This window comes from Ixodes scapularis, unplaced genomic scaffold, assembly GCF_016920785.2.
Source record: "Ixodes scapularis isolate PalLabHiFi unplaced genomic scaffold, ASM1692078v2 PGA_scaffold0__279_contigs__length_252992795, whole genome shotgun sequence".
Lineage (NCBI taxonomy): Eukaryota > Metazoa > Arthropoda > Arachnida > Ixodida > Ixodidae > Ixodes > Ixodes scapularis.
Genome location: NW_024609835.1, coordinates 131,409,341 through 131,436,540, shown reverse-complemented (window position 1 = coordinate 131,436,540; position 27,200 = coordinate 131,409,341). Strand labels below are relative to the sequence as shown.

Here is a 27,200-nt window from a genome sequence, read left to right as displayed (position 1 = left end):
TGAACGTTATAGTTTAAGGTAGTATCACAGAAATGTTTTGCAATGACAAAGGGCAGACACATAAATATTGTTAGTTGCCAGTAGATTTAGACCTCATAGTTGCTTAAACATGTCGGAGCTCGGAAATTGGGAATTACTATCAAAAACAATTAACTTCAAAATTAGCCAAACATAGTCAATTGTAATATCAGCAGTACGTAAAATGATCTATAGTCAGCTAGAACTTACGGTTATAGGTGTCATACAATGGATCTTCAAGTTCTCGTCTATATATTTCACTTTCGTTCGTTTTCCGGCACTCTCCATTATCACAAATTCCAGTTAGGATCGTAAAAACATAGCCAATGCCTTTATGCTTCAGCTAAAAATAAAGATACAACAGATTAATTTGCATTCAAATTAAATTATGTAGTCTTGTACAAAAATGTTACTTTTCGTTGTAATTTCTGCCTGCTGAGTTTACTAACATCTCAAGAAATAAAAATAGTTTTTTTTACAAACCAAGTAAGATGTTACATTCAAAGAAAACCTGAGTTACCAAAAAGATTTTTCGCGCTCGTTAGTCAAAAACTGTTTACGTATTTTTTTCCTACGCCGCAGAAGAATTTAGCAAAGAGGAAGGAGTCCAGAAAGGCCTGTAAGATTTACATATAAAGCAATTAGGAATTACAGCTACGGATTTTACCTGTTTGCGCAGGTCAATATTTATGTTATTTTCTGGGGCATTTGTTAAAAGATTTAAATATATGTATATTTTTGTCATAGAATGGTCAATATTTGCTGTGAGAAATACGTCACCTTCTAGCCATGAAATTTTCAGGAATTTATCACACCGGATCACTTAGTCAGCTCAGATTTAAAAGTAACCTTGTAAAATATTCGGTTTTTAACTAGGCATAATAAGGGGATATTGTAACAAAATTCTAGCTCCTATATTATTGTCTAAATGTCAACCACGTTTCAAACCCGTGAAACGCCTTTTTTTTCTTTTTTGCTCAGAAAAGCATTAAAACGTTTTTGTTAGAGAAATAAACTTAATGTCTTCACGTTACTAAGCAGTGTGCACTTAAAAGCAGCGCCGCTCTGCGGAAGTATGGCGACAAGCTGCTTGCGCGCGAGCGTTCTAAAAATCGGGTTTTCCTTCTTTCCAGGCCTATTCAACTCTTGCTGGGAGCGTTGAGTGGAAATCAAACACGGCCAGGTTGTAGCGCGTTGACGACGCCAAATATCAGAGCTCATAATCAGGCCAGCCACAAGCAGATTTGCCCCTGCTGGAACAGTTGTGGCGTCACGTCTGTGAATTAAATTGGTCCAGCTCCCGCAATGCCTCCCGTTCTTTAATGGCTGATCTTCAAGCGTTCGCTGGAATCGGTTTTTGGAACGAAAAATATAGCCATCCGTTAAAAATACCAGCGTGCGATTTTCATTAGCAGATTAATTTGATAGGATGTTTAACTTATTTCTAAAAATGAGAGGTATACTTAAATTTTCGATTAAGTATTCCTTTAAGGTATACAATAACGCAAGACGGAGAGTAAATGTAAATAGGGAGACAAACAGAGCGCCAGTAATAACTGACGCTTAATGCTTTAGACAAAGAAAGGCAAAGATGGCAAAGAAAGATGCCAAAGGCTTTAGACAAAGAAAGGCAAAGAATTAAAAAAAAAATCAAGAAAACAAAGAAAGGAAGATTTTTATAATATTAATATTAAAATTATAAATATGCCCCCCCCCAAAAAAAAAAAACAACAACAACAACAACAGAAAACTAAAAACCATAAATAAAATTAGCTAAAAATAAAAGTAAAAAAGTTCCTTCCGTGATAACGCTAGTGACGGTGCGCTGATACAAGCATCACATCTTGACAGGATTTCTTGCACCTCGTGCAGTTCTGGAGTTATTTCTTGATTAAAACGTCTTTGGATTCTGGTGTTGCCAAGCATAGGTTTGCATTTACAATGTACATTTACATGCACAGTGAAGTGTCCTGGTGGTGTTAACTTGAGCGTTAAAGTGCAGTGACACCAGCGGGACACCTCGCTGTGCATGTAAGGGATCGCAAATGCACACCTATGCTTGGAGACACTACAACCCTAGGACGCTTTAATTAAAAAAAAAAAGAAACTCAAGAACTGTACGAGGCACAAGCAATCTTGTCCATAGCTGTTGCTCGCATCAATGCACCACCAGTGGCGTTATCATAGCAATACGTTCATTGCTTTTGTTTTTTAGCCAATTTTATTTATGGTTTTAATTTTTCTGGCTTTCTTGGTGGGGAGTATTTTTTTCTTTTCATATTATTATTCTATTTTTTTATTTTTTTTATTTTTTTAATTTTTATATAATTCTTTTTTTATAATTCTAATATTCTTCACTTCATCGTTGTCTTTCTCTGGTCAAAGTATTAAACGGCAGCTGTTATTAGCCCTCTCCATTGTCTACCTTTCTTGGGGGATTGGTGGCCGAGTGGTCTAGCGCACCTCGCACTCTAAAAAAAGCCCGTGCGTCTACTTTCCCGCGCAACACTCCGAGAACCAATCACCGCAACTTAAGGAGGCAGCTAAGTCAATGACGATGCCGAAACATATGTGTAGACCAAACAACGCAGATTGAGTTGTGACATTAAGCAATGCAAGCGTGACGTTTTGCGTTGCTTAATGTCACAACTCATATTGCGTTTTTTGGTCTAAACATACGTTTCGGCATCGTCAATTGCTGAGCTGCCTCTGTAAGTTGCGGTGATTGGCTTTCCGAGTGTTGTGCGTAAAAATGAATAAATGTTTTTTTTTTGTTTTTTATGGCGCGGAGCACATGGAGTGGAAGCTCACGCTGCAAAACCCAGGAATCCTAGGATCAATTCATACCCTGCTTGTTTCGATCTGGGTGAGCATCATACCGGCGTGCGGTCGTGTACCACTACTGCGTGGTGCAAGTTAAAGACCCCAGGCTAGCGGTTGTACTGCACTGGCAAAATGTCTTATCTACAGCTGGGAGACTCGTCGACCGTTGAGGCAGACCAAGTTCTAGTCTGAATAAACATACAAACAACAATTTGCTTTGTATCCCTTTTACAGCGGAGCTGTTAAGGAGTACTTTCCCGAGTACCATGTGTTTGGGCAAACAAATCTCGACACAAAACTGTGGACAGCTACCGCCATCCATTAGCAACGGCGGCAACCAGACAAGCGGCTTGCGGTTGTCTGGTTGTCGCCGTCGCTCATAGATGGCGGTAACCTTTCCAGTCTTTCCACTCTGGTGCCGACTTGCGGCCTGCCATTACTTTTTTCCCACCATGGTACAGCTTCGCTGGTCTTCCTTCTTCAGAAGGTAGACAGGCTGTAAGTTTTTTTGTTTGATTTTTATGTTTCCTTTTTGTTTCGCGCTATCCCATACCTCAATATGTTTAACCAACTAGCCATCCAGATGATCTTGATGATTTGCTTAAACAGGTTAAGGTCAAAGTTTTTTTATTCAAAATTGTGTTATTATTTTTTGACATAAATGCATCGTTTTTACGACGTGGTAAGTATTCTTTCTTAATTTTGTCTGGGTATTTAAAAGCTGTAGCCCGCCTGCTATGACCTTAGTCGAGAGCAGCAGTATCGGTCAAACACATAATAGATGTACGGAAGGGTATATCTCAATGACATATGCAATGGAAGTTGTGAATCATCGGATTTCGACAGTGCCTCTCAAGCCGGTTGAGTAGGGATTACGAAAATGCGGGATGCTTATCCGCAGCTTAGCCAAAAAACAATTTGCTACTACCCATAGGAAAGAACTCCAGCAAGTAACCTGCAGAATCATTTACAAGTTCCCAGCGAAACTGCTTAATCTGGTCGAGCGCAAAAAGAGTTCTTTAATTTTTTGTAGAAATATTTTCTTTCTATGTAACGTAGGTGTCTGTAACTACGCAAGAGTACCGATACGCACTTAGGAAAATTTGAAATATTCCCGTCGTGTTCAAAAATAGGTTGAATATGATCCACAATATCCGTAAATGACAATCACACGTTTGTATTTTGAGCCTGGTGGCTGTATTTTTCGTTATAAACGGCCCACTCTCACAAGCGCTAGGAGAAGGCCCGCCGGAGACCACGTGACATTCAACGCGATCGTGACGTAGGTCGTCTCAGGACGAGCAAAGCTACGGCGAGGCTGACGTCGAGAGGATGGCCTAGTAGTTCCAGCCACCGAAGCGGCTGCTTTTGTACGAATTTTGAGTGACGGGTTAATCTTCTATAATCTTGTAGGGGGACAATAGCGACTTCTGCGACACACAAAAGGCATTCTCGGGAAGAGGGGAGTTCCTCCTGCACCCCTTCTCTCGTCGCGGCCGGAGGCGAGACAACCTCCGTCACTAGCTGTCAAGGTTCCTAGACGGGCATTACAAGCGGGGCGTTAGCGACATCCACCAGGGGCTTTTTGCTAATCGTTCAATTCGTTTTAAAATTTCTTTTCGTGACTTTTTTTAACAAGATATTGGTTTGTTATATGTGATGCTGCTCCTGTGAACATATATAGACCAAAAAATGAGCTCTGAAATTTCGTTGTAGTATCCCTTTAAGGTTAAGTAATGCCTCGGGAAATAACACAAAGAGGACTGGCACTACACATTACGCCATCGTCAGTAGATCCCCGACCCGCCTTCCTCAAGCTGCAAACACGTTCTAGCCCGACGAGAGTACGCCAGAAAGCGGTTGACATGTGCCGCTTTCCGGCGGCACATGTCACCTTGTCGCCGTGCGCAGTGCATCTTGGTGTCGCCGTGGGCTTGTACTGCGCAAATACCACCTAGAAGACAAGGTGTGCGTATAGCATTATTCGGATCCCCGACCCGCCCCAAGCGGCAAACACGCAAAAGCTTGACGAGAGCCGCCGCAACGTGGCAGAGGCGTCCGTCTTAAGGCCTGTCCCAATATAATACTACGAAAATCATGAGGGCGACAGGACTCCGGCAAAAATCGTAGAAGTTTAAGTGTCCGGCAGTCCGATGTCTGTTTGAACACCACCGAGCCAAAATCACGATTTTCTCCCTCGCTTGCTCCGGTTTTCGGTGACCTCGGTGCTTTACAGACTTGACGTCACGAGCCATGTGCGAATGGACGCGTTTAGAAGCGGCTAAGTCAGCTCTGAACGGAGTAAATCGAGTCGGAGTCCTCGGCGCGCCTACTGAACAGCAAAAAGAAAAACGCGGCTCTTCAGCTGCTTCTACGTAGTTTCTACTTCCTTCCCTCTGCCAGACGGTCTCCGAATAAAATAGAAGCAAACGACGCCGAGCACGATCGCTTTTATTTGACGCCGGTATTGAAGAAGTCTTGACGAGGTCGTTAAAGAAAAAGCGAGTGACGGTACACATCACCGCTACTGTTCGAAGCGAGCCAACGCGATTGAGCCCTTCGAAGGGCGGTGCCAAAGGCTGCTACTTTTATAAAAACCGACAAAAAGACGTCAGCACGCGCAAAATATGGAGCTCAACGAATCTACACCGCCGGCTGCGATTCTTTTATACGGCCATAGGATTGTTCTTCCCTTCGTTAAGAACTTCCTGCAAATGTATTCGTATACATACGGGAAGTCCGGCCGCGTTCGGCAATCAAGGTTTTGTCGGTCGAAGCGAGCGTCAGCCAGCGTACTCCCCGATTTAGCTACGCAAACAAGATATTAATCGAAAGAATGCTCTGCATGAGTTTCCAACCGGCTACCAAAGTAGCGTTGATACCCAGCCTTGCTCTCTTCAGCATGGACAGGACTAGCGTCGATATTTACCGAGTTTCCGTGCAATGGCGAGCAAAACACGGCGTCAAATGAACGTTTACGTTGTTTATTAGCATATTCCAACCAAACAAAATACAGTCCAATGCACTTTCCAAAAGAGGCTTACCTGGAAAAGAAATTCGAACGCGTCATTCGTCTTAGCTTGAGCACTTTTCATTAACAAAATAGAGGAAACCGCGGACTTTCCGCAAAGCCGACGCTGCTGATCGATTTTAGCATTGGAACTTCGTCAGCAATTCGGAATTACGTCATGTTGCGCTCTTTTCACTCCTCGTGCATCGTTTCCGGACTCGCTGCACGAAAGCCTGACTCCAAAGAATCGGAGTAAGGTGCACCAGAAGTCAGTTTTTGCTGCCTAGTGGAAGAAGCGCTTGCTGACTCCTTGACTCCTGGAGCCGCTACTCAACGCGCCCAATGCTGTCCATATGTTCTGCCGGGACCTCCCTTGGACGTGTTCCAAAATTTATTCCATCTACTCCAGGGTAAGGGTTTTGTACCTTTGCGTTCGGAAACCTACCCGTGTCAAGCGTCGCTCTATCTGTGTTATCACGTGACACGACCCGCCAGAGTAGCTCGGATCTATTTGGGTAAGATTAGAACGCAGTCCTTCCCTTTCCCGTCTGCGGGACCTGAAGAAAAGTGGAGACCTTGAGCGATTGACCTGCAGCCAGCAGAGCTTGCTAGTGGCTGTCCGCGGAAACACGTAATAAGCATGCTCAATAACAACCCCCCCCCCCCCCAAAAAAAAAAAAAAAGAAAACGGACGGAAGCGGATTGTTGTACGACTTATGTCGGAGTCACATCGCCGCACGCTTTTTGTAGTATCCTGTTTGGACAAGCCTTTATGGCCCGTTAACACTTGCCGTTTCGAGGGCGTATCCGCCTCGGTGACGAGAGTACTTTCGCTCCGGGTGGCGTTTCCCGCTCCTCGCGGAAGGTTTTTTCGGAACGGTCCGAGAGCAAACTTCGTTGCCCAGCGATCCGTTTTTCCTGACGCGAAGTATACTTCGTTTCAGCTTCGATCCGAGCGCGGCCGATGTTATGAGCCAAAGGGTCAATCAAACTGCGTAAAGAGCGCAACGTCATGGCGTGCTCTCTTCGCTTGATAGGACTGACTAGCCGGCGGAGGAGTACGCACAGAGAGACGGCGAATACAGGCTGATCCTATCAACTGCAGAGAGCACGTTATGACGTTGCGCCTCTTTCGCAGTTTGATTGGCCCTTCGGCTCATAGCATTGGCCGCGCTCGGACCGAAGCTGAAACGAAGTATAGTGAGCGTTTGCCGGAAGTTGCATCGCACGGTGCGTCCTTCCGGTCCTTTTTCCTTTTTCCAAACAATGGCGTCGCTCGCAACTCGATAAATATTCATTAGGCCAGGGACCCTAATTGAACACTTGCGGAAAAGTCGGCGGGAAATCTGGCGGCCGTGATTGGCCAGCGCCGCACTTGACTTTGGCTCCGACCAATCATAGCCGCCGAATTTCTCGCCGACTTTTTTGTTAAGTGCCGAGACAGGGCTCCTGGACGAGGGAGGCGTGCGCGCGCATTCGCATGGACGAACCACCACACGTCAACGGCACCTCTGCTTCTTTGGGTTGAACTGCGTCTCCTGCTACACAACAACACTCTAAAAAAAAAAAAAAGCCCGTGTGTCTTCTTTCCCGCACGTCACTCGGAGAGCCAATCACCGCAACTCACGCAGGCAGCTTAACGAATTACATTACCGAAACATTTGTTTAGACCAAAAAAACGCAGTCTGAGTTGTGACATTAAGCAATACAAGCGTGACGTTTTGCATTGCTTAATGTCACAACTCAGACTGCGTTTTTTGGTCTAAACATATGTTTCGGCATTGTCATTCGCTGAGCTGCCTCCTTAAGTTGCGGTGATTGGCTTTCTGAGTGTTGTGCGGGAAAGTAGAGGCACAAACGTTTTTTTTTTTTTTTTTTTTGAGTGAAGGGCGCACAGAAATTGAATGCTTGTGATCAATAGGTAGCGTTTTTAGCAAGACCGCATGACTAACATGATCGTCCGTGTCTACATTTCAATCCCCGTTGCATCTTCGAGAAAAGTCTACTCAAGGTAGGTACTTTATGACAAAGGGTAATCTGTGTGGCATTTATTTGAGTTTTTTATAAAACAAAACTGCATCACTTTGCGACGAGAAACTGCGTCCGACACGATGTAGTTTGACACCATCCAAATAGCGACCGGCTTGAAGGAAAGACGCATTCTTCAAACACCACAGCCCTCTACTATGTGAGAAATAACATTAGAACGACGAAGGAACAAAGGGAAACCTGGGGATTTCAGAAACGAAGTTAGATATTCGTGCGGAAAGAGTCCACCTAAAACAAAAGGTCGTACGTTTATTCTGAGTGCGGGGCGAAGCCCCGCTGACGACGTTGTACGCCTGCTTCTTTGGTTTGTGTTGCATATACATACCAAAACGGAAGGTAACCGGACAAAAGCTCACCGGACAAAAACTCACCGGACAGAAGCTCACCGGACAAAAGCTCACCCGGTTTTTGACAGACCCGGACAAAAGCTCACCCCTTTTTTTGACAGACCGGGGCAAAAGCTCACCTCGATTTCTTTTTTTTTTCCTACCCGGGCGAAACACGGGCTGAAATAAAGTGCGGACGCAATGAACATTGGACCATTTTTAGGGGAACTTGTACCTCATCCACCATTGAGTTGCGATTTTTTTTAAAAATACTTTGAAAGAGCGGGAGTTCGGCCTTTTGGAAAAGTACAAGACAGATGACCAATTTAAAAAAAAAAAAAAAAAATTGTGCGGGATTTTGGATAGGCTCGGGTTCCTTCCACCACAGCTTGTTCCACAAGAACGAATCACCAGGGAAAAGTCTACCGGTGACATCGGCTACCTGCTGGACTATTTTGATTGCACGTATTTCAACGGCCGCTTCCGTTATGCTTCTGTTCCATCTGCGGCGGCACCCAGAGCGAATTCTTCCCTTCGCCTGACCCTGCGGCGACGGCGACCGGAGTTTCCCCCGGTACGGGGGAATATGTACGACACCACTCTTCAAAATAAATACCGGATGAGCAACACCTGCGAAAGATAGAGTACCGGGGTCCAGAAGCTCGTCGGCCACGCCCATCCAAGCTTCGTGAGGCTGATTGAATGCCTAGAGCAAAATCAGGCGCTCGTTGCCACGGCATTGATAAAAGCCCGGAAAGGTGAGCCCACCGTAAAGCGGGTGCGAAAAATTACTCTGCACCTGCAGAATCATCTTAGAAATATTTGCGAGGGCTTGCATGTACATCGAGATCTACGAAGACTGCTGGAGCTAGTGGGGGACTGCATTCGCTTCTAACCAATCGATAAATAAACTTGTTTCTACTAAAATCAACAAACCCTGTGCCTGTCAGATTTAATTTATCGTTGCCTTTTTGTGTCGCACGCATGCACCTAAGTTGTCCGCACTCGTGTTAAGACCAACAGGAAATTTTCTCGTGGTGAGCTTTTGTCCGGGTCTGTGAAAATATGGGTGAGCTTTTGTCCGGGTCTGTGAAAAAATGGGTGAGCTTTTGTCCGGTGAGCTTCTGACCGGGATTCAGAACGGAAACGCTGAATAGTCGTAGTCTCGCATTCTTATTGGAAGAACTTGACCATCTTCGCGCGGTTTTTCCCGTGCGGCGAAACGAGCGCGGCGTTGCACGATACAGCGACAACAACGTGAATCGAGCCTACTCGTTGTTGAGGGCTGGGGAACGGAGAGGCTGGAGACCGGGTTCGGACTTTATGGATGACGATGTTCTAATTGGACATGATTAGATGATGGCAGCTTTCGATGGTAAGTCCTATTCTGTTTCCGCCGCGTGAGTCCGCGGGTCTACCTTATATAGCCGTGGTAACCTGACGATGTTGCGTCACCGGCGGTATCCTGATGTGATTGGTGGTGGCTGTTGGCTTCGATGAAGACCAGGGGCAACAGACACTGTAACCCTTTGACGTTGGTTACTTCGGCCGCTGTTCAAATGCCTTGGTTCCGGGTCTTCGAGAGGGACTCTGCCAAGTGATGGCGTTGCTGATTGTCCATGTATAAAGTGCCTTCATACACACACGCGCTTTGATATGTAGGCACCCTATTCGTGCTATAAAAAAATGAAAGTGGTTTACAATTCCCTGTAACACCGGTTAGAGCGCAGCTCTTGAGGAGGAGGATGGAAGCGTACTGAAGGATTGGCGACTTCTAGAGGTCACCAGACATCAGGGGGGGGGGGGGGGGGGGGTTAAATACCGGCACCTCGCGGTCGGTATTTAAACCCGATAAATATGGATTCATGGGCCAGCTCGTTGGCTCAGAGACACTGAGGCATTTTAATGTTTTGTATTTTGTTTTAATATCATTTCCACTTAAGAGCCACCAAGGTGGTTTTTGAAACACGATATAATCGAACCATTCCGCCACGTATGCGAAAACATTTGAATGTTTTTATCACTCGGCAAAATCATTTTCGCAATCATACGATGCATGTCGGAATGGTTCGATTATATCGTGTTTCAAAAACCACCTCGGAGGCTCTTAAGTGGAAATGATATTAAAACAAAATACAAAACATTAAAATACCTCAGTGTCTCTGAGCCAACGAGCTGGCCCATGAATCCATATTTATCGGGTTTAAATACCGACCGCGAGGTGCCGGCAATCTGACGCAGGCCAATCTGATATTTCGGTTGCACGTCAAAATATCTCCTGCTAATCGAAATAAACCCGCAAATTATTAATTTTCTTATTGGGACGGTTTAGATGATCTTTGTTGGTTTAACTGGTTTGTAAAACCCTAAGATCTGAATATTTGCTTTGCTTTATCTTAGGAGCGCAGCCAACGCTACGGGCTGATGAGGCCACTGAATCAGCGCCAAGAGCGCGAGGGCAAGCAGTTCGTTCTCTTTCTTAGCCTAGGCGGACAGGCTAAACTAGAGCCACTAAATAAGCTACGCTGCGTACACATCCCTGTGCTTAAAATGACGGTTCTCAGTTTCTTAAGCTTTATCTGAAATCACAGGAAACGCTTTTCCGTCCTCCACAAATGTTTAAACAGTTCGCCACAGAGCGAAGCAATATTACGCTTTCAAGAGGTATCACTTGCAAGTCAAGTGGTACCACTTGCAAGTCAAGTGGTACCACTTGCAAGTCAAGTGGTGCCACTTGCAAGTCAAGTGGTGCCACTTGCAAGTCAAGTGGTGCCACTTGCAAACCAAGTGTTACCACTTGGGCTTCAAGTTGTGCCACTTGTGCCTCAAGTGGTACCACTTGGGTTGCAGATGGTGCCACATGAGCTTCAAGTGGTGCCGCGTGGTTGCAAATGGCACCAGTTTGCAAAATCACAGATTTCACTAATAAAATAAATGAAAGCTGTTGCTCAATTTGAAAAAAAGTTTCAGGTGTCTTAAATATGTTGTTACAAAAAGCCAGATTCAAATATTTTGACAAGATTTCATAAATGTATACAGTGTGACAAAAATGTATGCATATTGATATGCAAATTTTCGCATGAGTACAATATTCTCAAAACACGTGAGGAGAAATATTTTATACGAGATTCACTAAGCCATTAGAAATTTTGGAAATCTTTTCCCGCAAGCAGTAGTGCACTTCCTGGAGGTCTTTTCTTTAAATTGAAAAAAGATTTGCAACAAGACATTTCTTGAGCTCGAGCTCAAGAAACGCATGCAGGGCATGGCGAGTCATGAGCGTCTTGTCATCCCTTCACAGCTAATGAGAATCCGACATAATTCGACACGACCGCCGGAGAACCAATCACGAACCAAGAAGATAACGAGTCACGCCCAGCGTTTCTTTAGCCGTCATTTGCCACGTGTACTGCGTGTGCCCGCTGGGGGTGTTGTGTCTTCATTGTTGGATTTTCCTATCTCCGAATACCTTCGTCTTCTTTGCTGTGTTCTTTCACTTACTTCTTCTTCATCATAATCATTTTTATAATAAAGAGTCTCATGAGAGCAGCACAGGTGAGTGGACGTTCCTTCCCGACCCACCGGGTCCACCGAGGACTCCACATTCTTTTGACCACGGGACGGACGGTGGATTCGGCATCAAACCTCCTCAAGACGTTTTGAGTGAACCAGGGAAAACGAATATTCCCCGGGAGCGGTAGATTTCGCTCTTCGAATGTTTCATGGGGGCATGTGGTGCTCACGAATCCCGGAGAAAAGCTCACCGGAGAAAAGCTCACCGGAGAAAAGCTCACCGGAGATAAGCTCACCGGAGAAAAGCTCACCGCAAAACCGGCGGATGCGGAGAAAAGCTCACCAATTTTTTTCTTCTTTTTACATGGAAGCTATTGAATCATGCCTAACATATATAAATTTATTATCATCAAGAGTCGTCAGCTTTGTAAAAAAAGAAAGTTTTATTTTTTGCATTATTTGTTCAGCTTATTGGGTATATGGCCCCGAAATTAATAATTGCGGGCGAGTGTTTTCTGTGGCTTTTGTGACTTTCTGTGGAAAAAGTTCGAAAGCTTAATAATGTCTGCCTAAAACCTAAAAACCAAAACTGTTAATGACAAAAATCCGAAAAAGCAAGCGCAACAACGCGGTGCCTGAAAATCTTTTTGAAGCTTTTGTTAACCTTTGAAAACAGGATAAAGCAGTCAGTAGGATATCGAGGCTTCTTTGTTCCACGGACTTGCACTTTTTCCAGCCGCTCGTGCTGGTGTTTCCTCACGTTGCCTTTTTGTGATAGTGCCCTTCTACGGTGAGCCACCCATGACCTTCAGAGCGCCACACTGACACCTTTGTTCCTCGTGACCTATATAAGAACTAGTCTTCTGTAAGGTAGCGAATAGAGCGAGTTGGTAAACGTTATACATGATGAAAACGACTCAAACGACGACGACCTAGTGAAGACAACAAACGCGACAGGACGAAGCTGTTCTCGCAACTAAAGTTTTGTTAGTGAAATTAACAAAAAGAAAACAGTGTAGGGGACACTGACTACATCAAAAAATACCTACTTCTATATTAGGCACAACACAATATTTGGAGCTGAAACTGGTCATCACACCGCGATTCATATTAGCTCGCATAAAAACAAACCTCTTTATCTGACAGCGCTACCGACGGCGCACTGTCAGCTTTCAATAAATTGTTGCCTTTTTTTTACCGGAGTACGATATTCTGATTTCATACTTGCGGCTCCATTAATATACAGAATGGGTGATTACTAATTTCTGAGGAATAAGTAAATATTTCCAATGAACTTCAAGAATATTACAAAAAAGAGGATATATTTCTATTGAAGTAACGAATGCGCCACGTTTCACGCAGAATCCGCTAAGTTATAAAAAAAAAAATCGGTGATCTTTCTTTCGCATTTGCTCAAAGGCCGGTGAGCTTTTCTCCGCATTTGCCGGTTTTGCGGTGAGCTTTTCTTCGGTGAGCTTATCTCCGGCGAGCTTTTCTTTTTCTCCGGTGAGCTTTTCTCCGCCGCCCGGTGCTCACGCACTGCCCTCGGAATGTCGTCGATACCTGGGGTGCTATGTTGCGCTTTTTGGACTCCCAGGAGACTAGGGAGAAGGAAATGACGTCAACAACGCAGCAAATGCAGATTAGATTTTGATTTTGTTTTCTTCTGTCAACATCCAATCTGCGTTTGCTGTATCGTTGACGTCACTTCCTTTTCCCTAGTCTCCTGGGAGTCCAAAACGTGCAGCATAGCCCCCCTGCTGCGCCAATGCCTGGGGGTGGAGGGTCAACCGGTCTTCGGCGCATTGCCTTCATCCCGCGCTGTCGCTGTGTCGTCGCCAGCAACGACGTCAGCGGCAGCCGCTTCTAGAACTACGACGAGAGACGTCTACCAGTTGGAGGCTATCGACACCCTCAGCGCGCACTGTGAAAAGTCGTGCAACATGAATTTGGGCCGGTTTTCTCGAAGCGATGGTAAACCCATTTTGGTAAACCACGGTGCCTTGGAAGGGAAAAGTACCTAGGTACTGTAATAAACGGCTGGATATAGAACAACAATAATTCTTTTTGATTGGGCAATAAGATACGCCATCTATCGGTGAAACAAGCCAGTCATTTTGTTCATCCTCTTTTTCCGATGGTTGTCATCGATGTAGTATGGTATTTTAAGTCAAAATATAGTAATGTTGTACTTGAAGACCAATTTATTTGCTTCCGATGGTACAAAGAAATTTTAGCTACTATGCTAGAGTTTGTCGACGAATATTCGAAAATGTAAGAAACATTTCCTTCAATATGTTTCGCCATAAACAACGCATAACTTTCCCGTGTTCCTTCCAGTCTGGCAACGCCGGTGCTTTAGTCTCGTTTTTGTTCCTTGGGACGCACCTTTCTGCGATCCCTGCTGATCTCAACTGTTTGCCCTCTTTTTCGTTTGCCCAACCGATCCACCGGTGACGAGAAGCTAAGCTTCTCGTCACCGTTGAATTGCTGGCCACCGGGGATATGTAGAAACCTCAATGCTGTCGGCGTACTGTCGGCGCACTGTGAACAAAAAAAAACAGTACAATGTCTTAGCTGTTCACCCGGAACAAAGACTTTATTGAGGATAACCCCCTTTCTCCGCAAAGTAATCGCTGCTCACGAGTTAGCGTGCATAGTGTAACAAATTAAACGTCTTATTATAAATATATACCAACACTCGTTCGCAAAACATTTTTTTTACTCACCATAAAAACACTTGCAAGGCTTATGTACCGTCATATGTCTTGGATCCCGGACTGCTGAAGAGTGATGCGTTCGCGGAATGCTGCCGTCGGTTAGTTTAGTAGTCTCTCTGAACTACCGCTTTGCTTGACGTGCTGATAGGTTTGATGGTGCGTCATTAATATAACAGCCGGATCGAAATGAATGTTCAACAGAACCAAGCAGAACTATTAGCCCTCATTAAGCGACGCCGCGGCCATTTTGCTTCTAGGTACTGCTCCTCCCTCGGCGCCCCTGCTCTTCCAGTCACGTGACCTAGAATTCCTCCTTCTAGGGACAATATTTAACTTCAAACCACGGTTCGCGTTCGAGAAAACGGGCCCTGGAGTGTCATCAGTTCCGCCAGCGCCAGTGCCGATACTCTAAGCGTAGCTCATTTGCTTTAGCTCACATACTAAACGAAGTGCGGTGGGGGATCGTTGACCGAGTGTGTTGTGGCACCGCAGATCGGAGCACGTGAAAAAATGCGCGAGTGCGAGCTCCGTTGAAAGCACGGAGCTCACACTGCAGAACATAGGCTATGCGTAGAACCTGTAGGGACTAAAGCCCTTCGATGTGTCTATGTTATAGGTGTCCCTAGTACTCCCTACCTACCGGTATAGGTGTAGGTTTCCCCCATTCGTTATAGGTATAAGTTATAGGTTATTCCTACCTACCGTTATAGGTAGGGGAAAGGTGTGTGTGTGTGTGTGGGGGGGGGGGGGGGGGGGGAGGGAGACATTGAGGTGTATAGGTGCATCTATATGTTTGAGGTGTTTAATTTCTCTGTCGGAGATATTTTCTTTAGTGGTAATGGAGTAGCCGGTCACGCCTTAGAATGACTAAAATCTCATTATTTTAACACATATTGAAGAGGAAGTGTTTGCGTTGTTCTTTCAAGTAACGTCACAAATCTACCAGTGCACGGAGCCCGTGTCTCAAGTGGCCCTTAGGGGCAGATGGCGACGTAGCACTAAAATGACTGGCCCTTGGAAGCGAGTGGCGGCGGAGCACCCGCTCGCGTCACGTTTCTTGCTCGTTTTACGAGAATGGTTGGCGGTACTTGTAAGAAATCTCCTTTATCAAGGGGCTTTAGCAGAGACCCTGGGGTCTGTCGCCCATCTCCGTCCTACCGTCACGAATCCTTTGCCCTTAATTCGAACGGTCGCGAGGCCGTTGCGCCCGGCGTACCCTACACAGCATCTTTCAAAAAACTGTTCGCACAGCATCGCAACGTTCTGTCTGGAAACGTCGTCGATTCATCGTGCGTTGAAAGTCAGACGATGTGCTGTCCGTGGTGTCTTTTATGTGTAACTCTTTCGTAAAAAAAAAAGAAGTTTAAAAACGCGAACCTAACAGTATACAAAATAATTTTAAATTTAAAGATAAAAAATATTTATATCAATTTATTTATTTATTTATTGACATCGTGCGCAAAAAACAGTCGCGCTTAGTTCTTCATTCTAAATTGTAATATCGGTTCTATAACGTAAAACATGGTATTTTCAAACTTGCCCCGTTTAGATCACTTTTGGGCTGGACAGCTTTAGAAGTTCAAAAGCTGACCTTCAAAGAGCTGTCCTGTTCAATCGGTATTGACAGCAGGGTAGACGCTATGCGTGCTTTAGGCCGATCGTGTCTTCGGTTAAGGTCACGTGCCTAAAGTTTGGAAGCTGGTGATAAGGCAGAACATGGCACCTGCCTAAAGCCCGAGGCCACGTATAACATCCACTGCACTATCAACCTTGGATACAAGTGACAAATCCTCTCGCTGTGTTCATTGTTGAGATGCCCCTGAAGATTAGCTTTGTAAGCGCACCCCCGTTCTGGCCTGCTTCCTTTCTACTCCTTATCTCTTCTTCTCTCTCTCCCTAAGCTGAAGGTGTGGTACACGGTGCGACCATTCGCACGTTGCGACCACTCGCCGGACCAATGAACCGTATATTTTTTATCGCTTGACTCCGCTCTCTCTGCGCGGGTAGCGGCAGAAGCGTAAGCACGTGGTTTGACGGATGACGCATTAGCCGTTGAATTCCCTGCGAAGACCGGACCTAGTTTCGCGTGTGATGCGGCCTGTGGGCCTGCTGTGGATTTCGCTTCTGTGGTAAATGGTATCTTGTTCGAAAAGTCCTACCCGTATTGATTTCTTCAAAGAAGCCCAAGACATTGGGGAATTCTAATAGACCGTTTCCGGAGCCCGCTAAGCACCCGGATAGCGTTCCGTGATCCGTCACAAGACCTTGAACTATGCAGAAAAGGCCGGCGGCGCGCATGAGCCGCTGCGGCGTTTTCTTCGTGGATACCGTAGCGGAGGAGAAAAACGGTCAACTACAATTCCCTATTCTTGTGAATCGTTTAGTGTTCGGTTCGACAAATGGCAGCGTGTGCTACATCGTGTTGAATCTTCACGGATCACTTCCTTCTTGTCTTTGTGTTTGAGTTGTTGTTCTGCAGTGCCCGTGTCGACATGTACCTCAGATTACATCCTTCAAGTCCGATATAAACAACGTAAGCGCGCTGCAACCTACTTGGTAAATTAGGCAGTGCCTATCTCCTGGCAGCCGGGAGAATAATTTTCCCGCAATCTTACCGACAGTCGCCTGCCATTATCTGTCTGAAATAATGTCACTGCTGCAGGTAGAATACTGACTTTTTTTGTTCTTCCTGCGTTTCGAGAAAACACGTTTCGTGGCCACCTTTTCGTTAATACACGTTTCGTCGATATTAACGTTTCATCGACATTGGTTACGCGAATTGCACGTTGTAGGGGCACTTCATTGCCCTTGTATTCCTGAGGCGCGTGCTCACCGACCCAGCCCACCTGTTCACGCCACTTCTTTGTGAGGCTGCAGTGGCTCATTACAAACGAAAGGAAAAAAAGCTATTCTGAGTTTTTCTATGAAACACCGCGTATTGATGATACGATCTGTCGATGAAACGGCGTTCGATGAACTGATTTCATCGTCAATGAGGGACGACTTCCTTTATAATTTCGGAGAAAAAATTCTGCCGGCTGCTGGGAGACTGGACACAATCCAAGAATTACCCCAATTGTTTGATTTGCAATCTTCTCAGTTGTATAATCGCTGAGTAGTAGCTCATCACATACCACAAATTGCATAGTTTGTACTTGTCAACAGTATAGGCAGTGTGTAATAAACTTCTAGATTTCAAAACAATCCCTTGTGTCTGTTTGCCTTCCTTTTTGCAAACATCTGGGTGATTGAAACGATGGTCAAACATCAGCACCAATGACGGACAACATCGGATCGGGTAGTGATTCCAGTATTGTCCAACATTACGCCGGTATTCGCTAATGTGGGACCACCATTGGCTGGAACGATGGCTGAACAATGGCCCAAAATTGGCACCAATGACTCGGCCGACGTTGGATCGGTTAGCGCTTCCAATATTATCCGATATTGAGGCCGGTCTTTGCCAATGTTAGACCAATGAGGGACCAACATTGGCGTGCTGCCTGGGTGCCTTTCAGAACAAAACGAATAATTAATATTTGGGACGCTGCATGACCGGTTTGGCCGACGCGACACATTGATCGGCGTACATATCGACCAGCTGATAAATCTCTGATAAATAAGCAGCTGAAGTCACGTGACTCATCTTCCCCAACTACTTGATGCCATCCGGTTTCGCAAAACATCTATCGAAGGTATGAAGTACCACCTGAAAATTATGCCGTAGTACTTAGCGTTTGCTGATGTGATGGCTTCCCGTAGATCTCGTTTTGTATCGACGAAAACTCAAAGAGGGCGAAAAAACAGCTATCCCCAGCGAGAACGACTTACGCCCTGCCGATAAAGTCCGGAACATCATGGACTTTCTGCAAAACTAAGTCGAAATCGGAGAAGACAGACGAAATAAACAATTTATGCAAACATCACATGATAGACCACCTTGGCATCAAAACGAATCAATAGCGAGTCATTCATCTGCACGGGCGCTGACAAATAAATCTGTTCCCGGCCAAGCACTCAACTCCCCCCCCCCCCCCCCCCCCCCAATGCGGCTGCGGCGATCACGGGATTTAATGATGCCAAGTCGAACTATCAACCCAAGACAAACAATTATGGCTAACACGAATACGGTGCTGCTTTAAATATGGCAAATGTAACCACATTGCTCGTGTTTACCGTTCTCCTACAAATTCGACATGCACCATGGGAGCTCCACTGCGGTTGGCAGCACTCCCACAAATGCAGCGAAGCAAGAAAGAACAGTTATGTTTTAAACAGGGAAAGTGTGGACACGTACGCAATACCAAACCGCCCTGGCACAAGACTTACTTGATAGCGAAAGCCAAAGGGCTTTTGTGAGTCGCAACCTCTCCGAAAAACTGAAATCCTTGTTTTATGACAACGAAGAGCTGAGTGTGTTTGTTGTGTTAGCATAGGGCAAGAACACTACCATTCCTTCTCGAGCCCAGACAAAGAGTGTTCTTTACTTCGTCGTCCTCTAGCAGCCCCCCCACCTCCGGCACGCGATAACACGCGTAACCTAGCTTACTGAACACCTCCCCCTTTTGGTCGGTTGGTGGATAGTTCAATCTATTCACCGGCTTTACTGTCCGTCCACTTCTGGTGACAGTCATACCTTGTGACCCACTAGGAGCTGCTGGTAGCTCTGGTAGAGGCTGTACCCTGTCACTGCTAGCCGGAACCCCAGAAGAGGTTGGAGTCGACGGTACCAGATAGAATCTATTGCGCCTTACAATCCCACGGTCCGTTTTCACCTGGTAGGAGGGAGGTGGACCTACTCGAGACTGCACCACTCCGCTTGTCCTCTGGTCAATTATCCAGACGCGTTGTCTGCTCTGCAGGGGCTTTAACGGACGTGCGGCATGTCTCGTGTCGAAGTTACGTTTCTATTTCTCCTTGTTTCCTTCCTCCCACTTCCGTAGCTTCTGAGGGTCGGGAGTAACAGGTTTTAACAAAGAAGGAACAATTGGGACAGATCTTCGAATTCTTCGGCCCATTAGAATTTCAGCTGGGCTAAACCCGTTTGCAAGGGGGGTAGCACGGTATGACTGTAATACACGGTACGCATCATCCGTTTTCTTCCAGCTCCTCTTGATCTTTACTCCGGCTTCCACAAAACCGTTGCTTTGTGGAAACATTGGGCTAGAAGTTTTGTGAACAACACCCCATTCTTTCGACAACTTGAAAAACTCGGATCCAAGTAATCTTTGGAACTGTGGTCCGTTGTCGCTGTATACGGTTTCTGGCGTCCCATGTCTTGCGAAGATAGACTTCACGTGGCCGACGACAGAAACAGCTGACAAGCTGGACAAGGGAGCAACTTCGGGGTATCTGGGGTAATAATCCGTCACTAGCAAGTACCACTTGTTTTTTAAGTAGAAAAGATCCACGCCTACTTGCTGCTAAGGCCGTTCAGGGAACGGAGTTGGTGTCAAAGGCTCTCGGCGGTTGATTGTTTCCTGAATGCACTGTGTGCACCCTTTTACTCGTTCTTCTATCTGCTTAGACAAGCCTGGCCACCACACCGATTCACGGGCGCGTGCCCTGCATTTAACGATACCTTGGTGACCCTGGTGAATGCTGTTCATGAATTGATTTCTCATCGCCTTAGGAATGATTATCCTCGACCCCCTCATTAGAAGGCCGTCTTCCACTGCAATGTCACTTTTGTGCTGCCAATATGCACTGCGCTCCTGATCTAACGCTTTCTTGGCTGGCCAGCCCTCTCTACTTAAGTGCGTTAGAAATTGACATGTTGCGTCAATTTTCTGCTCACCTTGGATTTCTTTCAACTTTTCGTCCGTTTCTGGTAGATTTGCAGTGAGACCTCGCACGTATGCTGATATCTCGTCCTCCATCTCCTTGTCCGGTGTATGCTCCAGGGGATTTCTGGAGAGGAAGTCAGCCGCCACAAGGTCTTTTCCGGGAACGTGTGTGATATTATAAGAAAACCTCATCATCGGGAGCTTCATTCGCTGTAGTCTTGGCGTGATGTCTTCCAAGCTCTTGGACGAAAATATAGGAACCAGCGGTTTGTGGTCCGTCTCGATCTGAATGTTCATCCCGGTTATGAAGTCTCGAAACTTTTCGCACCCCCAGACCACCGCCAGTCCTTCCTTTTCCATCTGGGCGTATCGCCTTTCTGTTTCGCTGACGCGAAACAGAAAGGCCTTCCTTTCTGTTCTCGACGCCTTTCTGTTCTCCTTTCTGTTCTCGACGCCTTTCTGTTCTCGACGCGTACGCCACTGGCCTGTAGATTCCGTTCTCTTGCTTCTGGCGCAATACTACGCCAATTCCAAAAGAAGAGGCGTCTATCGACAACATGGTTGATTTTCTTGGGTCAAGCAGAACGAGTATCGGGTCTGATGTCAAAATCAACTTTAGCTTTTCAAAATCCCCCTGTTGTTCGTGGTTCCAGGCCCATTGGTTTTTGGAACTCAGTAACCCGACCAGCGAATGTGACTCTTGGGCCAAACTGGGAAAAAATTTCCCAAGGTAATTAACCATTCTAAGAAAGCTCTTCAGCTCCGTGATACAAGTGGGAGTTTTCATCTTCACAATGGCTTCTACCTTGTCTTGATCTGGACGAACTCCTTCTTGGTCGATGATATGCCCAAGAAACTTTACCTGAGTTTTTGTGAACCGACATTTAGTTTCGTACAGGGTAATTCCTGCTTGCCTGAGTCGAGAGAGGACGTCTCGCAGGTTTCTGTCGTGTTCTGCTCTTGTGGATCCGTACACAAGGATGTCGTCCATGTTGCAAACTTGTTCTTTGATTCCGCTCAGAAGCTGGCTCATCTTCTTCTGGAAGAGCTCTGGAGCAGATGTAATACCGAACGGAAGTCGCTTAAACTTAAAGCGTCCAAATGGTGTGATGAAGGTGGTTAGAATCTGGGACTCTTGAGCAAGCTCAAACTGCCAGATTCCAGAATTTGCATCAATTTTTGAGAAGAACTTCGCATTCCCACGTTGTCCCAGTACGTGGTCTGTCACTGGAAGCGGATGTCTTTCTCGTTCCACATACTTGTTCAGCTCTGTGAAGTCAACGCAAATTCTGTAGCTTCCGTTCGACTTTGTCACGACTACCATTGCTGAGCACCAGTCTGTAGGCTCGTCCACACTTTCGATTACACCCAGGGTGATCACACTGTCAAGCTCTTCCTTGATCTTTTCCATTAAGGAAATTGGGATTCTTCGTGGAGTGCTCAGAAACAAAGGAACTGCATCCTTGCGGAACATAATCTTGTAAGGCTGCTTCACGCAGCCAAGGCCTTGAAAAAGTTCCGGAAACTCGCCCTTTTGATCGACTATCCCGTTTTTCGTGTCGACTACAGCACTCAGTCTCTGTACAAGTCCCAACTCCACAGAGTGGCCTCTCGACAAAAGTGGTTCATCTGGCTCTTCTAGGACAAAGACATCAGCGGAGAGGCGCTTTTCACTATGGCGAATATCTGCTCTCAGTACACCCAGTACGCTCAACTTTGTTCGGCTGGGCACCTTTACTACTCTTTTGGACTCAGCCAGAGGCAATGCACTGAGGTACTGCCTGTAGATTCTTTCTGGAATTGCAGTGATGTCTGCCCCCGTGTCTATCTTGAAAGACACTGGAGCTGCCTGGACTGTCAGTACAATCCTCCATGCGTCTTCCTCGGCTGATTCTATGACTCCAAGAAAGGCGGGCTCTTCGGCTTTCACTTCTCTGACTATCATGGAGCTGCGGCAAACTTTTGCAAAATGTCCTATTTTCTTGCACTTGTTGTAGGTTGCTTGTTTAGTGGGACATCTATTTCGTGAATGAGAACTCCGGCCACACAAAGGACACGTTTCTTTAGTAGCTTCTTTGGAAGACCTTCTCGCATTCACCTTGCGCGTCGGTGGTGACGCCGCGGACACTCGATTGAGACTGCCTTCTACGTGAAGATCAGCTTGCTGCTTCTTCACAGTCTCTGGCTGACGTGCCATTGTGGTTGCTTTTTCTAATGTCAGCTTCGCGTCGGGCTGCATCCGCTCGGACAATTTCCTGTCTCGGACGCCCACTACGATGCGGTCCCTGATCATTTCGTCGTGTAGGTTGTCGAACCGGCAGTACTTGGCCAATCCATGAAGTGCTGTTATAAAGTCTTCTACTGACTCTGATGGCTCTTGCACTCCCGAATGAAATTTGGCCCTGTCGTAAATTGCGTTTCTTCGAACAATGAAATGCTCTTCGAACGCATTTCTTACTGCGTCGTACTGCTGCGTTTGCGTCTCCGTCAGCTTCAGCGAGAAAAGAATATCTTCGCTCTTGTTTCCCAAGCAGTATACTAAGGCGCTGACCAGTTCGGAACCGCTTTTTGCTTGGAATCCACTCACCCCTCGAAAGCGCTCGAACCTCCGAATCTACTGGGGCCATTCCTCTGACTGGCCCCAATGAACATCAAGAGCCTGATGTTCGGCGATCCGAACATCAGGTTCTTGAGAACTGCCGACTTCTGTTACCATCAGTTCGCAGTCGTCGTCCTGGTACACTTCTTACTGAAATCCTCTCAGGGCTAACGTCCTTCACCAGTCGCTGCCACCATTTTGTGTTAGCATAGGGACAAGAACACAACCATTCCTTCTCGAGCCCAGTCAGAGAGTGTTCTTTACTTCGTCGTCCTCTAGCAGCCCCCCCCCCCCCCTCCGGCACGCGATAACACGCATAACCTAGCTTACTGAACAGTGTTCACATTTGGCAGTGCTCGACGACCATCGCGTTACAACTGTCGACAAGTTGCCTCGAATTACGAAGTCAATTCAACGAAACTGCCATGAGACTGGAGGCGTTAGAAATCCCCAAATTATGCACTGTCACCAGCCACCCGATTGACGACGGCCTTCTTGCGCCAGAGGGCCTGCCTTGTCCAAAAAGTAGGTTTTCTCGTCGGATCAGTCGCATATTCGAAAATCATCCCCGGAAAAATAAAACGACTCAACGACCCACTTAAAGACGTTGAGACGATCTTCAGGTGGATGATTCAGGGCAGCTACACACATTATGTTGATGCTTCCCGCAGCACAATCAACGCCCTTTTTCTTTCATGTCCGTTCTCCAATGATAGAACCTATCTCTGTGATCCTCCTGAAATGTAGCATTTGGAATGGTGCTACCGGAATTTCGGATCCTGCCAGCACCCACTGCGTCGACCGCTAGCACTCGTTTTGTGAAAAGTATCAAAAGGGTAGATCAGCGGTACGAAGTACCTGTCATGATATGCGCTTCATATTTTTAACCTGGCTGCAACAACCACAGCATCGCGACAACACGCCTTTTTTCGCGACTTCGAAGATTGAAAGGAGAACCAGCGCTGCGCCAACGAGGAGAGAGCACGTACTACTAGCCTTATCACGCCGTGATACTTTGAGATGCTATCATACACTAAACATCATTGCACCCTTCAAGGTGTATATGGCTTGTCCTATCACTAACACCCTCTTTGATATAGCAAAACGCCTTCAAAGAAGGGCGTTATTCCTAACACCGCTCAATGAAGGCGTTATTCCGAACACCCTTGAATTAAGGTGTGATTCCACAGTACGCTGTTTTATTAAGGTGTTATGACTGCGCAGTACGCCCTCTAAATTGGGTGCACCACCGCCAGAAGGGGAAGTAAAAAAAACGCAATGACCAACACCCATAAGATAGGGTGTAATAACCCAAAAGACTGCAAGAAGAAATGACTGCGAATGAGTCGAAACATGCCTGGTTACTTTTTTGTTTTTCGATCAAGATTCTACTAGGTTCTACTAAATTATTCTCTGTATACGGTTGCAAGCAGGTCATCTGGCCGCAGCCATGTCTCTGCTTGTGCGGGCACGTGCGTGCAATTACAGGCTTGCCAAAGGGCAAAACTACGTTCACGCGCACATCATCAAGCTTGGCGAAGGCAAGACTGATGAAATAGTTCCCTCGTATCCTCGCCATTTCACCACGACCAAGACGTTTCTGAGTCAGTGGCGGTCCGTGCGAGAATACTTGGGCAGACTAGAACCAGTACGTCTCTTTAAGTCATTAACATTCCTACCGGATATTGTTTCACGACCGCTTTAAATTGTACAACCGAAGCCCCTAGTTAAATCTCCAACTTTACTTTTCGTGCAACATTTATGCTTTCTAGCACTGTTGACATAAGCAAAACTCGACAGGCTTTCAAAGACGAAATGGCCGGGAGTTACTTGGGGCGCAAGCGGCAATTCATGTTTGTAAATAGCAAAAATAATATATTGAGACGGAAGCAGGGTGGCCCCGAATGCATTTATGACGTAAAATAAAGCCCTCTCACATCGTGACTCTCTTCGTGCCCGCCGGCTTGCCCGAAACCCAAAAGACGTGGAAACCGTAAAAAAGGTGTACTTGCAAATAATACAGCGATCTCATGTAATCCGTGATAGATGCACAATCTCTCCGATTCGGTTAGCACAGAACAATTCGCAAACACAAACAGGGAATGAAGGTGGTCGCTTACATTCAACGGAAGTCTCGCGGTCACCGATGAGCAACTCTCTGAAGGGATAGATGCACAATTTGATTCGGGCAGCAAAAAACAACGTAAACACAATGTCGAGGATGAAGGCAGTCGATCACATTCAACGGAAGTCTCGCGTCCGCCGATGAGCAGCTCTTTGTCGAAACGCGTCCTACAAACACAGCACAATAATTCCATCGACTCCGAGGAAATGAACGGCCATTATGAAAAAGTTGGCATGCATCTGCAAAGCTCCATGTGTTGTTCGACGCCATTTCTCACGCATCCAACACACCGTCATTGAACAAAGTTTTCGAGAATGGTCCTGCACTTGACACAAATTATCCTGCACCTCCTACACATTTTCAAATGATGCAAGATCATTTTCATGGCTGATATTCGAAAGCCTTACCTATTGATTTAGGTTCTTCCAGAAGATCGCGACTCGCTTTGCTTTCTTTGGATTAACAATCTCCCAACCGATACTATAACTTTAAAGGTTGTTGAATGGAGGTTGACGAGACTCCCATTTGTAATCACTTCCAGTCCTTTCCTGCTTGCGGCACCTGTTCGACATCAATTCAACGTTTTGAAGATCAAATAAAAAGATAAAACATCCCGAATATAAACTGCATTTTATGTCGACAACTTTATTGTTGGAGCGGCCAATGAAGAAGAAGCACTGCATCTCTACTGCGACTGTACAGCGATCTTTGCCAACGCGGGCATGGAGATAAGAAAATTGCCGTCCAGCTCAGACAGGCTTGAGCAGAGTTTCTTAGAAGATGAAGTCGCCTACAACTATGAAATTGGTACAACCGGCGCAGTGAACGTTCTTGGATTGATTTGGGACCGCACAACCACAGGAAAAATCTTGAGCCGCCAAAACGTCACCACGTTCCTTAAATCACATAAGCCTACAAAACATTACATGCTGCAACCGTTTTCTCGACTTTTATACTCTCTTAGCTACTTTGCAGCTGTTACGATTTGCGCAGAAACACTCTTTCAGTAGCTTTGAATAAGCAAAGATCTATGGGACAAAGTGATACCGCCAGAACAGTAAGCTGTGTGAATCTAATGGTGCACAAATATTTATACTCTCAAATCGTTCCGCATACCTCGATACGTTATGCCAGAGCTGTTTATACTGAGAGGGTTTGGCCTTCTTAAGAAGATTTTGGCAGCCTGGCAACCACGAAAGCGTAGATCAACAACCGGGGAATGACTGTTTCCGTCCGCCATTTTGTGGCTCTGACTCACAGGAGCTCTATGCGATTTCTCAGGAATAAACAAGACAAAGAAGTAACTCCATTTTGTGATATCGCGAAATCCGCTGGTTATAGCGGGCAACAAGCTCTGTCCACTGACCAAACTCTCTCAGTATAAACGGCTCTGTGTTATGCCAGTATAGACCATATGAAAAATCTTGCCAGCTATCATCATCATGCCAGTAAAAGTCGCCATATTGTTTCTTTTTTTTTTTACATCTTCCAGTCGTGGACGAGGCGCAACTGCATTTAACTCGGTTTTCATGGTATTAGGACAATTTATTTGTGCACTTAACTCGTTTTAGTTTAGTTTCGGCGGTTCGGCGCCGACATGGAGCGTTTTCTGCACTCATGTGTCTTCTTGCTTCAGGTGCTGACCTTGGCACGCAACACGGACGCAACCTCAAGTCAAGCGGACGGTGCAATCCACACCAAGGAAGACAGCTCAGGCTTCTGCCCGTTTAGGGACATGCCGCCAGCGGAAATTTCGACACCGTTTCTGAACCTTTCCGTGAACAGCGGCTGGCAACAACCGCAAGCATCACATGATCAACACGACTACAAAACGGGGTGGCATCGCAACAGCTCTCCGGGGTTCTGCGCTGACATGGAGCTTTTTTCGCTGATGTGTCTTCTTGCTTCAGTTTAATTCTCTGTAACGCAATGTCACGTGTCGCAGTTCTGACCCGTTTTTGGTGTCGATGCCATACCCCATACCTCTGAAGTATATTCTTCATGCCCTGTGTATTTGTCAAAATGTAGTTAGTGAGGTCCTCCTAGCGGTAATTATAGGGCACCTTCCGACGTCCGGGGATGTCGAGCTGAACGCGGGCCCGTTTACGGTTGAACAGGAAGTCCAGATTGTTGAAGCCCTGGCGTCTTTCCCGAAACTCGTGCATGGTCAAGCCGCTCTTTTAAGTGAGCTAAAATGTATACAGGGATCGTTGGAAAATAAACTAGACGCC

General features: G+C 46.1%; 1 protein-coding gene across 1 annotated transcript in view; it reads right to left on the bottom strand.

Moving 5' to 3' along the window:
• Nucleotides 1-217: 217 nt before the first annotated feature.
• The window catches only part of LOC120841136, an 86,401-nt gene continuing 59,418 nt past the window's right edge, over nucleotides 218-27,200 (bottom strand). The window contains exon 4 of the mRNA XM_040211964.2: nucleotides 218-361. Within this exon, the coding sequence (XP_040067898.2) occupies nucleotides 218-361 (144 nt within the window). The remainder of the gene's footprint in view (nucleotides 362-27,200) is intronic.